The following is a 14,160-nucleotide window of genomic DNA, read 5'->3' as shown; positions in this document are numbered from 1 at the left end:
TTTTTTTTGCCTTGATTCTTATCCCCTAAGGCTTTACCTCCTGCTTGGGGATCTCTCCCTGACGGCAGAGCCAGTAACACATGGGTTTCATGAAGCACTGCCTGATCACCGTCCAGGTTTGGCCAAGTTACCCTTCCCTTGATTTTTCAGCGCGTCACTGAAACTAAGCTGGAAAATGGAACAGAAACTTTCTTGAGGGTTGGGGACCAAACAGGGACAAAAGTGTTCAGTAGTGCCTGGGCTACCCGGGGGGCATTCAGTAGAGAGGCTTCACGCACACAGCGAGGACTGCAGTGTTAGGTTCCCTTACAGACCTAAGAGGGTAAATGTGGCCGAGTAAAAATGCAGCGTGTGGTTGGTAAAAAATGCACAGTCCTAACATCTTCTAGGACACTTTATCATGAGCCCCAGACCTGGCTTAATTTTCTACCTATTGTTCAGCAGGCCATGAGAGAGAAACGATTCTTCACGTGTCTCTTGTGCTGAAGATCCAAGGGAGTGATGTGATACAGTGAAGGAAAAAACACACACAAACAGTTCTCAGTCCCACTGCAGGTCGGTTTATGGTAGTTGTGAGTCTTGATTATTACAGTCACGGTAGTTTTTCTCGTCAGAGGTAGGCTAAAATATCAAACGAATCCCAAGACTTGGCTTTGCTATTAGAAGTTCAAGCACAAGTAAAGACTCTATAAAATATTATGGCTAATTTGTATATCAAGAAAGCAACAAAGAGCAACTTTAACAAAGCATGTCATTAGTAACTGCAGGGAGAAATGCATCATAATAAAGTTTAGTAGCACTGCCTCATAGCTGTGTGATATATATTTTTTCAAAGGCAACATATATAACATGCCATTTGTTTAAGTTGGCTTCTTTAAACTGGGCTAGATGACTTCACCTTTCTCTCCCTCACAAATCTATGCTAGCAACAATCATTTAAGAAACATTTATTTTCTATCAGCTCCTGACGTCAACGATGCATCAATGCCAAGAAAACAGTGTGTATCATAAACTAAACTGATCTTGCAAGGCTGATGCACAATCTAATATTCAATTTGCAAACACTGTCAACTAAAAGTGATGGTATCAGAGAAAAAATGAAGGGCAGAGCAGCTCACTACCTACACTTACATGGGAAAGCTTTAAACACTTTTATATATTGAAAAAATCTCAAACATCTGCATGAGAAGAAAGCTTAAGCACTGTTCATTCATTCATCCATTCATCTATTTAATTTATGCATACATGCAAATTATTTTTAAGAAGTACAACTGAAGAGGTACAGCTGGGATTTGAACAAACAAAAAACTGATAGGCCTCCAGAAGCAGAAACAGTGGGCAGCCATTGCCATTCTTAGGGTCAAAAAGCAAATGGAGTAAAGAAGTTTCTGGAGCCTGGAGAGAATTAGAAACATGGGGGAGGATACAGCTAGGGGAATGCTACAGTCACGTAGAGGTATTGCCAGAGCTTCGCACTGACTTTAGGAAGAGAGTGAGGAAGTAATGCATCTACTATTCTCTCCTTATCCATCTAGCTTCTGCCAACGCCAACCTTAGGCCACCTGCAAATGGAAATCGAGATGGTAAGGAGTCTGGAGAACCGTTCCAAAGGGGCACTTTCTAGAGTACAAGAGGAGGAGTCAGAGAAGGTTCGGTAATAGACACAGGAAGAGGGTAAAATCAGTATTACCTGAAATTACCTTTCACTTCAGCATTATTTAAAGTGTATCAATTAGGAATAACAAACCCACTGATTTGATTATATTCTTAAAGACCCTAGAACAGTTTTTTACCACTTGAGGAAGGAATGTATTTGTGCAGTTTTGTGGAATGTAATTGCAACTCAGAAGGTTTACACTTAGAAGAGAGGAACAAGAATGCTCAACATGCAAGGTAAGAACAGAGCAAGTTTCCCAGGACGTTGGCTTTTTTCTTGTACCTTATGATGAGTCAAGACAACATTACGTGAGTTACCAAGGTTTTGTTTAATATGTGTGGGAAGAATAGTGGGGATTATTATTTGTTTTGCCTCCAGGAAACCATAAAGAGAATCACTGCTAACGTGTTCCCTATGTTGACTTATGTATGACCTTGAACACGCTTCAAATCCACATGAAAAGGTGGATCATTTCTTGGTCGGAACTTGCAAATAAGAAGGAAACCTAGAACTGCTCATGCTTCAGTAAAATAATGCTATGTAATAATTTTCAATCCTCTTCGCTCTTCCTTGAAAAACTATAATATTCCCTATTTCCCCAAAGATACTCTTCATTTCTGGGAATTCAATGATCATCATTCTCCCACTCTCTCGTCCCCCAAATATTACTGTTTTCCTGGAAATCTCTTTGGTGCCCCAAAGGGTCTTCAAACTTAACATTGTTAACACATTTTAAAATGAGTTCGTTTTCCACCTCCCAAACCCACTCTTCTTCCTGAAGACATAATTTCATCCTTCCTTTATTCCCAGCATCCATTAGCCACCCAATCTTTATTTCACCTCTATTCTTTCTGATTCCTCCATCCCCTTCCCAATAACTTAGGGCTGCTCATTCTGCTGCCATTGCCAAAAATGAGGACATGCACAATAACTTCTAGCATGTGTCGAGAGCACGTAGGATGTGTCAGAGATGGTGCTAAGAACTTTATATGTGCGACCTCATTTAATCCCTACTATACACTCATGGCACTTACCACTAAATGAGGTAGAAACTGTACTCAAAGTTACACAGCTAATATGTGGCAGGCTCAGAGTTTCAATCTTGTTTAAGACTAGTGCTCTGCCTACCTTTTCCAGCTTGGCAAATTCAAATGTTCAAGGCTCAGTTTAACATGTTTATTCTTTAACGAAGCCTTCACAATCTCTCCTATCCTTTGTTTTTCTATGCGCTCAGTATTTTCCATCCACATTGATTACAATACACATTGTTATTTATGTATCTGCTCATTTACTAGTTCCTTCAACAAATATATTTTGAGAGCACAATCTACCTGACATAGTGCGTGATACAGGTTATCAGCAGTAAGCAAGCTTGGACCTGGCCTCCTACAGACCAGTGAGACTTTAAGCAAATAACCATACGAATACACCATAAAATCCCGATGATAAATGCTATGAAGAAAAACTGCAGGTGCTGGTGATGTGTCTGTCCCCAGGCATCATATGAATGCCAGTAAGGCCACAACCTCAACTTTTTTATTTCCCCACCACTAACTTGTTCCCTCTACTGATATGCAGTTGGAGTTGAATTAATAAATTATAGCAACTGTTTAGGTTAGAAATTAGATTTCTAATTGGGAAATGAAATTAACCTTGCAGAAATGGAAAGGTAAAACTTTTTGGTCTCATGATAAGAGTTGACAGGACAAGAAGAAAAATATGAATGAAAACGACTGGATTTGACCAAAGCCAAGGTTGTCTCAACGGAAATCTCTCAGTTTAGGAATATACTTTTTATACTTGATATTATAGGAGTTTGACAGCGTTCAGAACGTCATGAAAAGCTCTATTTATTCAAACTTTTGCAGAAGAGAGATGTTGCCTAAAGGCCTGTAAGCACAAACTGGCACCTGAGAGTTCTTGTTACTGTTTGTTGATATACTCAGTTTACACCTTTTCTATCAAAGGTGTAGCTCAGCACAAAATTCATGTGAGCTACAATCAAAGGTGTTTATTGCTCTAAAATAGTTGTGTTATTTTCAAGCAATTTTTAAAAAGATTTTATTTATATAGCTTTAGAGAGAGGGGAAGGGAGAGAGGAAGAGAGTGAGAGAAACATCAATGTGTGGTTGCCTCTTGCATGCACCAGACTAGGGACCTGGTCTGCAAGCCAGGCATGTGTTCTGCTGGGAATAGAACCAGCCACCCTTTGGTTCACAGGCCAGCACTCAGTCCACTGAGTCACACCATCCAGGGTCAAGCAATTTTAATCTTCTATGCTAAATGCATCTGAATTGACAGCAGAAGCCATAATGAATGCCTAAAGCACGATATTTTGGATCAAGATATTGTAACTCAATGACTCAAAAAGAATAATATTGAAATATACATTACAAAGGTTTTATCAACAGATACAAAACCTGCGTTAGGCTGTAAACAACATTATAAAGAGATTTTAAATTGCTCAGACATGCTACACATTAGCAACCTTATTTTTTTCTCTGATTCTGCATTTGAGTACTTGAATTCACTTCTCTTAAGCTGGGTAAACTATATCAATTTGGAAGTGGGCTCTGTTTTGGGGAAATGGGATTAAAAATACAGAAAATCTAAAAAATATTCATTGGTTCACTGCAAAGAACAAAGATCTAGTCTCAGTTTACGGTGCTACTGTAACCGTGAATGCTGCAGTTGGTTTGTTAGAGTACCCATGTCCCTACTCATTACATCCAGACGGTTATAGACATGTAAATCAGGTATTCACGTGAATGTGAGAGCTCGGCGTTTGATGCTGAAAAATGTTATGTAAATATTACACTAAATAGTCAAGTCATTGCTTCAGAAATTGTTTGCATTAGCCCCAGAAGTTCTGTACGATATAAAACACAGGGATTATTTACATATTCTGTTATATATCTTCTATAAAAGAAGATTAACAACTGCAATCATCCTCCAATTCTGTGGTAGTTTTATTTTTCTTGAAAACTGCTTAATATTTAAACTTTATATTGAGATTTTCATCCCTCACCCATTCCTGTGGATTTTAACTGCTTCATAATCAATAAATTTTGTGTTGAATTTTTCCCTCTCCAAAGCAAATTCTCTTCTCCTCTGCTCATCAGAAGTAAAAAACAAAAACAAAAACACGGAGTTTATTAGATTTCAGATCTTTATGCAGTTGCTCCCTGCTTCTTTTCTTACCCACAACCCGAATGATAGATGGTAGAGTAAACTACTTGCTAAACTATAATCCCCTCAAAGCTACAGAATGAATAATGTAGCAGCCACTGCTTCCAACCACGGAACATTGGTCAAAACTTACCTTCAAAGGACATGACTTCGAACAGCCTTTGAAAGCACTTCGTCCTGCCATTCTGCTGCAATGACAGCGATGAAAACTACTGCCACAGGCCTCATCCTTTCTCCACTTCATTTACCGCAAACATTCCCAATTCTGCTGCATGTTAAAGCCATCAAGGAGGCTCACAAATTTGCCAGACAATTATTCTGGGGTGGGCCTGGGGCCCTCGTGTGTCTAAAGGCTCTCCAGGTGATTGTAATGTGCAGTCAAGGCTGTGAATCACTGATGTGCTCCCATAGTGGCTACCTCAGGTTTGCCTGCCTTCAGGGTGCCCTCCAGTGACATCCTCTATTACTGCTGCCAGAAGGATCTTTCTGTATTGCCTACAGAATTAAAGGCAGACTTACTTCTAAACACAGCGTAAAAGACTCATCAGGATCTACTCTTAAATACCTGACCAGCTGCCTGTCCCCTACTCTCTGCCAGCAAGCTCTGCCAAGCGTTCGTTTTCCACATGCCCGACTCAGTCTGCAGGCCTCAGCACGGACTCATCTCTTGCTCTGAAATGCTCTCCACTGTTTATCTGCCAGGAGAATGCATCTTCTCTCTGAACCCTCTCCTGACATCCTAACCCCACTTCTCTCTCAGTGTTTTCAAAGCACAAGTGTAATGGGTTTCATGTTTTGTTTGTCTGATTTTGCTTTTTGACTAATCACATTGACCTGTCATTTTAGAGCATATGTCTCTCACCATCATTACACACTTTTTGGAGCGAGAACCATGTCACATTTCCCTCTGTTTCCACAAACCTAGCACATTGCCTAGCATATGCTGATTTGTATTTGGTGAATAAATAGCATTTTATACTGTTTTCACTTATTACATACAGACAGAGCTAGAGTGATTCACATTGGGTCTACTGAACAAGTCAAGCTTATACTAAATTTAAAAAAGAGTCTTAGTATTTGTTTAACATTTAGTAATAGTAAGGACAAATACTTCAAAGGTTAGCCTTTCAATTATGCTACTAGATGAATGTGAAACATGGTTAAAGTCAAAGAAAAACCTTAATTAAATCCTCAAGAGTTCTCTCTTATCATCAGCCTCCCCAAACATATGTTTTCAGAATCAGAGCCAATATCTACTCACCTTAGAGTCCGGCAAAGGAAGGAAGCCCACTTAATGCCCACCACAAGTTGGCCTAATTTGGCTGTCCCATCATGTGACATGTAACCCACAATTCTGGTGAACATGCTTACTTTGTATTTGCTTTCTGATCTGGAAGGGGTGGGAATATGTCCTTTTTTCTTGAAGGTTGTAAAGTGCTTGCATTGAGGACATGGCTTGGTGCTGGAATCAATGCGGCCAAGTTCCAAGAAGTATTTATATTTGATGGAGTCTTCATGCGTTAAGTGATAGATAACCGTTGTTTCCTCCAGGAATTCAAAGCATTCTGTGATAGGGCATTTGATTTCTACTTGGCCAAGTTGTACCTGCATGAAAGAGCAGACGGGAGAGAAAGCAAGAGACATTGGTTATTATGTCTCTCTTCTTTTTGTTCATATAGTATTTTTAATTTAATGATTATAGTAAAGAATTCCCTGTTATTTTTTATGATTCCTAACATAGTAAATGGTAATCACTTTGGCACCTATGTTGAACATTACCAAAATAGTTAAACAGTATATGTTTCCAAAATGACTTATAGCATGTTTAAGCATTCCATGTCATTACAGTATCTGTGAACTTCAATGACCTAAACCACAGGCTCGCCAGAGAAGCAAATTATCACCCCATTCTCTGGAAACCCCACAGAGAGACAGCATTCAGACAATGAGCCATTAAATGAACAGCTGGGATGACAAGGTGTTTCAGACTTTTCAACCTTACTACAGAATACCTCACCACTGAGCCGCAGGCACATTTAACTATTTTAAAAGGACAAAAAAGAGAAAAAATACATATATATGTAACTTAATAATTTCAAAATTATTGCCAAAATAACTATTTTCCCTGACACTTCCATGTAAAGAACATATAACAATAGTTCCTATCAGAATCACAGGAACAAGTAAGAAAACTAAACCGATCACAGCAGTGTAAAAAAAAAGAATCCTAATGAGATCTGGCTACTACTCCAGTAGTTTATACAATGACTTTCTTCAAATGACGACGGAGTTCGATTAGGAGAGGAGGAAGATACGCTGGAGCGCCACCCTGCAATTGCGTGTGGGATACTATATAAGATCGAAGCACACAGTGTGGACACAACTAACATCTAAACAATAAAGAAAATAAACCAGTTTGGAATAAGGGGTACCTAGAATGTTCTCTGTAAATGGTGAACAAGAGCTCTTTATACTCATGGATCATAACCTCTTTTGCTCATTGTGAGGCAGCAAGGGGCTCAGTGACAGGCCAAACGGCCAGTGGTGCTGCACCATTTCTCTCTCGGCTGGCGTTGCGAGCAGGGGAACACGTCAACCTTGATGAATGATGCCTACTGCGAAGACTGGGGAGGACTGGGGAAAAGCTACCTGGTCAGGGGAAAGAAAAATGTCACCACCCAAAACAATAAAAACAAGAACAACTTTAAACTCATTGTAGTTTGTCCTTTAACTTTGCTGTTTATCTGGCAGAGACATGGGGAAAGGGGGTTAAGAAGCTACAGGCTGCAGGCTGCGTGGGAACAATATATTTAACACCAGTAAAGGACACGAGTCAGACTGAAAACAAAACGAAGGAGTCTGTCTTTGGATAAACCTGAATTACACTTATCTGTTGAAAGTGTAATTAACGGCACGGTTTTATGCTGCTATTGAACAAAACCTGGTCCAGAGAGGTTGCTCAAATATTTGCCCCAAGTGACTTTTTTCTATTTTTTTGGATGAGTCTGCCTACAGTTATTGCAATCAGATTTTATTACACTTGTTACAGAGTTACATCAATGTTATTATGTTTTATCATAAATTATTTTCATTTATAGCTCAAGACAGAGGTCCTCTGAAAATTTTTAAATAGGCAAAAACTATGTGTGATATTGTAAGAAACTGGCTTAATGAGATGTACAAGACATTTTAAAATTAACAAAATGTTTCCTCTTTTAACATTCTGTTGACATTTATCAAGCCCATTTCTGAGCCAGGTACTGCGTCAGAGACGGAAGCATTGCCAGTGTCTATTCAGTAAAGAGGCAGTTATGATACAAAGTGGTGAGTGTGCCTGACAGGATATGGGGGAGGCTTGGTAACTCACACTTGAGAGGTTCAGATGAGGCTTCTTGGAAGAAGTGAGGTTTCAAGAGAGATCTTAAGATTAGTAGGACTTAGTCAAACAAGATTAAAGGTGTTTCAAGCAGACTGAAGATAACAACAGGGGCAAAGGCCCAGAGGGAAAGGGAACACGGCACAACATAGCAGGGATACCCCCATCTTTCCCACATCCCAACTGGATCAAATACATACTGTCCTCAGGAATAGGCAAACTAACTTAAAGATGGCAGGCAGCCTTAGAGGGATGGAACGATGAGCAGTGAAGAGTGAAGTACAAAGTATGAATTTAGAAGGACAAGGCTGTACAGATGAACTGGTCTCAGAGCACAAGGGCAGAACATGAAGCCGTCTTACGAGTCTGGATGCTTTTCCTATGAAAATAGAAAACTTCAGTTTTAGCATATGAAAGATGATTTCTTTTCATTCCACACAGAATGGACTTGCTTGGGTCATCTCAAGTGACCCTTATTTATTGGGAAGCAATACTTTAGAGGGTAAAAGCTGGAATTTTTTAGTCCCAGTCCGATGTTCTATGCTGGCCTCCCTCACCTATAAATTTATTTATTCCAACTGCATCAACGAGAACAATAGAAGCAGTAACTTCACAGCCACCCAGGAACAGTCAGGTCTTATAGAAATGGAACATCCTTTAGGGACCAGAACGATACAAGGCAGCTTAAAGGAGGAGGCCACCTTGTCACTGCTCCAGCAGGGGTGTTCATTACTACACTACATTAGGATGCCTACCATCATCTAACACTCAACCAAGTACCTTGTCTTCTGCGGTGTTTCTCAAATCTGCTGCAAATCTACTCTATTCCCATGCGACACACCATTTCCGTATGCTTTCATGTTTTCTGCATTTCGGCTGCTCCATTCCTTCCTTCTGAAAGCTCCAAAATCCCTCCCCCGCTACTCTGAGCCAAATGGTCTCATATATTATTAAATAGAAGCACCACGATCATATTCCCTCATTTTCCCACTGCTCACTGTCCTAATCTGTGTCTGTCCCATCTGTTTTGTCTTCCTTCCTGTTACTGCACAGGGCCAGAATCTACTTCCAGGACAAATGCGTGAGTCTTTTGACATGTTTGTTGAGAATTCAAGTTTCCTGGCCCACACAGCACGTACGAAATTTTAATCACTGCTGATAAGCTAGTCATTGGCAGTTTGAGACAATTACTCAAACAATCCTTTGAATTACTCACACTTCTTCATACTAGCAATACTCCCCTTTCATAATAAAATGCCACCTGTGGCCTACATCTCTTGGTCTCTACACATCTATCTTCTCCAGAATAATTTCCTGAAAAGATCACTAGCAAAGAGTCATTATGATTAAGCAAAGTACATTCATTTATTTATTAAAAAGATACATATTTCATCAATTCAAGCATGCGTTTTTCCAACATTTTAATATCTCAAAAGTCAAGATTATCTCACAATAAACAGTCTTTAGCATTGTGCCATAGTTTAATGTGCAGTGTTTTAATTTTGTTGATGGCTCATAATATCATACTGCAACCTACAACTAATCATGTCTTAGATTTCAATAAAATGTGGTTTTTATGGATTAGGCAGAGTAATGGACTATGGAGAGATGAGGAAACAGACAGGGCTTCTATTGGAGGAAATGCATGATAAACAAGTGAATAAACCAAGTAGATTGTAATCAGTTGTTATGAAAGAAGGTATCTCTGAGGGGGTAACAACTTCAACTGAGAACTACAGGGCCTGTAACACTGAAAACTGTGGGGAGAGACTGTAGTCAAAGGAAACAAGGACAAGGGCCCCCGGGCAGAATGTGCCGGGTGCGTGCTGTGCGCTTGACATGCCTCTGTGCAGAGAACAGAGCTGAGTTACTGAAACACATCCTACATGACCCAGAAGACACAGGCCTTGTTGGCTGTGGTAAGACATGTGAATTGTATCCTAAGTTCAATGTGATTCATTGACCGGTTTTATGATGAGTGACATACTCTGATTTATATTAAAAAACCTCCTTCAGACTCCTCCTGGAGAATGGACCGTAGAAGAACAAAAGTGCAAATTGGGAGGAGAGTAGGATGGAAGAGCAGGCTTGCACCTGCGCTTCCCAGCAGTAGCATCTGGCTGTGGCAGCAGATGTCCAGGCAGTAGACAACAGAGACTGAACTAGGTAGCCAGAGGTAGGCAGATGAGGTTCTTATGGAAGTAAAACCAATTGGATTTTGGTGATGGATCAGATGTGGAGGATGAAGGAAAGGAAGAAATCAAGGATGATCCCAGGTTTTTGCTTGAAATATCCTGATGACTGGAGGGTGCTACTTACTGAGAAATTTTTAATAAAATATAGTTTATGTGGGTATGTGATATTTGCTGGAAATGATCCACTGCAACTTATTATAGTAACAAGAATAAAGATCACTAATTCATTCAAAAAACATTGGAGCTCCTACAACATCACACATAAATGATGTAAAGTAGTTGAAGTCATGGATCTTGCTTTCAGGAATTTGAGGATACGGCAATTAAATTTGTGTTGATAGCCTCTTCTGGCAACTTGGAATTTGATGGTACTAATTCAGTTAATGTTTTACCCAATGTTTTAAATTTTTTATTAGGCATAATCATAAACACATGCAAAAGTTGGCAGATTGGTATTATAAGCCCTTAAGTACCCATTCTCCAGCTTCAGCAACAATCAGCTCTGGGCCAATCTTGGTTTTTCCTGTGCCCTGACCCATATGGCCCTTCCCATATTATTTTGAAGCAAAGACCAGAAATCATGTCATTTCATTCATAAATATTGCAGTACAGGTCTATAAAAAACCATGATATCATTACCATGATATCCAATATCTCCCCAAAAGGCCATAATTCTTCAATATCAATTTAACAGTTTAAATAATGTGTCATCTGTATTCCACTTATAGGATTTTATATCCTTAATATACTTAAAACCAAGGTATTTTAAATTTCTGTTGAGTTCAAGGCTAATACTACCATTGATGTCACTGCAAAATACACTTTCTGATTCTTCTGAACAAAAAACATGCCATTTTTGTAAGACAAAATTACTTAAGTCTAAACCAATCTCCAAGGGTGTTAGTAAGAGACGCTCTTTTCCACTTAATGTTCAAGCTGGATGGCTAATTGGCCTCCTGGGAGAACTCAGAATTAATTTAGTGACACAGGTAAAGGAGAGCTCCGGAAAAGTGGTAGGTCAATTAATTAAATCATCCAGATAAAAGAACAGAGGAAGTATAAACCTTGAATTTGGAAACTCAGTGTATCAAATGTGTTGTTTATGATTTTTGTCTTGGTTTTAAATGTTGGCCATGATAGTTTACAGGGTGCCTTGGCCTTTTGTTCAATAATACCAGGGGATTTCAGGCTTCCTTAAAAAGGGAACATGTAAATGCAGTCGTGGAGAAGAGTACACTGCAACAAAATCAATACAGTAACAATGACATGTGTAAGGTACCCCCTACATGCCAAGCACTGTTCTAAGCACTTTCTGTGCAAGGATGACTTTGTGGAACACAACAGAGGCAGATTAATTTTCAGGTTCATGGATTTTCCCATAAGTTTATCATCTGTGAGTACAGGAGGTGGTTGTTTTACAGATGAATATGATTTTTTGTTTACTCAGCAGCTGTTAGACAGCACTGTGCTAGATGCCTTTAATTACTGAAAATGCTAATAAAAACATCAAACCAAAGATCCCAGAAGTTCCCTCTATCCTAGACAAGATAAATATAAAGAAAATGACACACAGGCGAATAAGGTTGAAGTGCCAAGTACCAAACCAAAAAAAAAAACATCTTAAAAACAACAGAGGAAAAAGACATCCCCACATAGAAAACCTTGGCCCCAGGTATATTGTGGGTAAATTCTACTGAGAATTTAAGGATGAAACACCCGTGTTACATAACCATTCTCTCTTAGAGAATGGGGCAAAGGGGGAGATCACTGTTCAGGTTGTTTTATGAGGCCAGCATAATTGTGATGCCACAACCTGATAAGGATATTGTAAGAAAGGAAAATTACTGACCTGTCTCTTCATAAACACAGATGCAAACATTCTGAACAAAATATTGGCAAACCAAATTGAACAATCCATGCAAAAGATAATATATCATAATCAAAGGTTTATTCCAAGAATGTGAGGATGGTTTAATATTAAACAATATATTGATATAACTCACACAATAATGAAATAAAGGTAAAAATTATACATTATCTCAACAGAAAAATTATTTAATAAATTCAACATTCATTCATGCTAAAATCTAAGCCAACTAGGAAGAGATACAAACTTCCTTAATCTGATAGGGTATTTACAAGAAAACCTACAGTAAACATCACATTCAATGATGAAACAGTGAGAACTTTCTTCTTGAGATTAGAAATGGGGCAAATAGGTGCTGCTTTCACTATTTAACATTGACTAGAGCCCACAGCCAATGCAAGAAAAGCAAAATGAAAATAAAACAACTGGAAAGGAAGATATAAAATCCCCATTTCTTGCAGATTGAATAATAATATATACAGAAAATCCAAAAAAATCTACAGATACACTATTAGAATTAATAAGTGAACTTAGCAAATTTGCTGAATAGGTTAGTACACAAAAAATCAAATATATTTCTATATGCTATTAACAAGCAATTTGAAAATAATATAAAACTGTACACTTGAAACCTATATAATCTCATTAAGCAATGTCACCCCAATAATTTAAAAACATGGAATAATTAATACATGAATATTAATAAAAGAAATATATCATTATACCAATATTAAAAACATCAGGTATGAATAAGTCTAACAATAGTTGTATAATACCTCTACAGGGAAATATTCTAAATATTTTTGAGAAAATGAAAAGAATTAAATAAATGAAGGGATATATCAGGTTCTTGAATTGAAAGCTTCAATATAGTAAAAATGTAAATTCAATCCTCACTGATCTACAGATTCAAGGTCATTTCAATAAAATCTCTTGAGGTTCTCTTTTCTTGTTTTTCTCCTCCTCCTTCTTCTTTTTTATTTTTTTTTGAGGGGAAGGTGGGCTCAAAACTAGAAACTGATTCTAAAACACGTATGGACAGTCACGATACTCTTGATCTAGAAAAAGGAAGTACTTGTTCTACCAGACATAAGATGAGACATCAAGCTACAGTGATTACAATAGTGCGACTCAAGGACAGATAAGGTCTCATAACAAGACCACAGAACAGAAAAGAGTACAGAATAGAACCAACTCACACACAGGCACTAGAGGTATTGGCACAACACTGCAGTGGAGAGGAGGTTTTTTCCAGTAAGTTGTACTGAGTTGCTTTCCCTTGGCCTCCAAAATATTTTTAAATACCCTAAAAAAATGCCAAAAGCAAAGAAAAGCAAAAACCACTGCTGGTTTCACTATGAAAACTATTTTGCCCTTCCACAAATTGTAATAGATTCTCTAAACAACTGTGAAAAGTGAACTAAGAAAGCAAAAATTTTGCAAATTCAGGTGATTTTGAGGTTTATGAGTAGGCAGACTTGTTAGTGCCTTTGACTCAAGGATGGGCACATTTAAAGTAACAGATTCAGGGAAAATTATTGTAAAGTGGACATGTTGACCAAGAAGAGTCATATAGTAGCTCCCAAAATTTGTTCCTTGTAGACAGCAAGGTATTTTTTTAAAAAAAATTTATTGTATTTTTTCCATTACCATTGAACCTTCTTATATCCCCCTCCTCTCTTGGGCCTCACAGAATGTGTTTACCCGCTCTTCCTGGTGAAGGATCTTAAAATATGAAGGCAGCTATCTTGTCCCTCCAGCCTTTTCTCCCAGGAAAGCATCCCCACATTTTAAATTATTCTTCACCTCTTGCCTGAAGTCTTTCCTTCTTCCTGGCTTTGTTGGTTTGTAGCAAAGTGTGATACCCAAACCAAAG

The 14,160-nt window shown here is 38.4% G+C and overlaps 1 protein-coding gene across 3 annotated transcripts in view; it reads right to left on the bottom strand.

The window, feature by feature from the left end:
* The window catches only part of RNF217 (ring finger protein 217), a 117,058-nt gene that overhangs the window by 33,474 nt on the left and 69,424 nt on the right, over positions 1–14,160 (bottom strand). For 2 of the 3 annotated variants that reach the window (XM_024552078.4, XM_053913628.2), the window contains exon 2: positions 6,218–6,451. In XM_024552078.4, coding sequence (XP_024407846.2) covers positions 6,218–6,451 — 234 coding nt within the window. Of the gene's footprint in view, positions 1–6,107; positions 6,452–14,160 lie in introns of all 3 variants that reach the window. The other variant, XM_053913629.2, reaches the window with a different exon arrangement.

Source organism: Desmodus rotundus, chromosome 11 (genome assembly GCF_022682495.2).
Source record: "Desmodus rotundus isolate HL8 chromosome 11, HLdesRot8A.1, whole genome shotgun sequence".
Lineage (NCBI taxonomy): Eukaryota > Metazoa > Chordata > Mammalia > Chiroptera > Phyllostomidae > Desmodus > Desmodus rotundus.
This window is presented reverse-complemented; position numbering and strand designations above follow the sequence as displayed.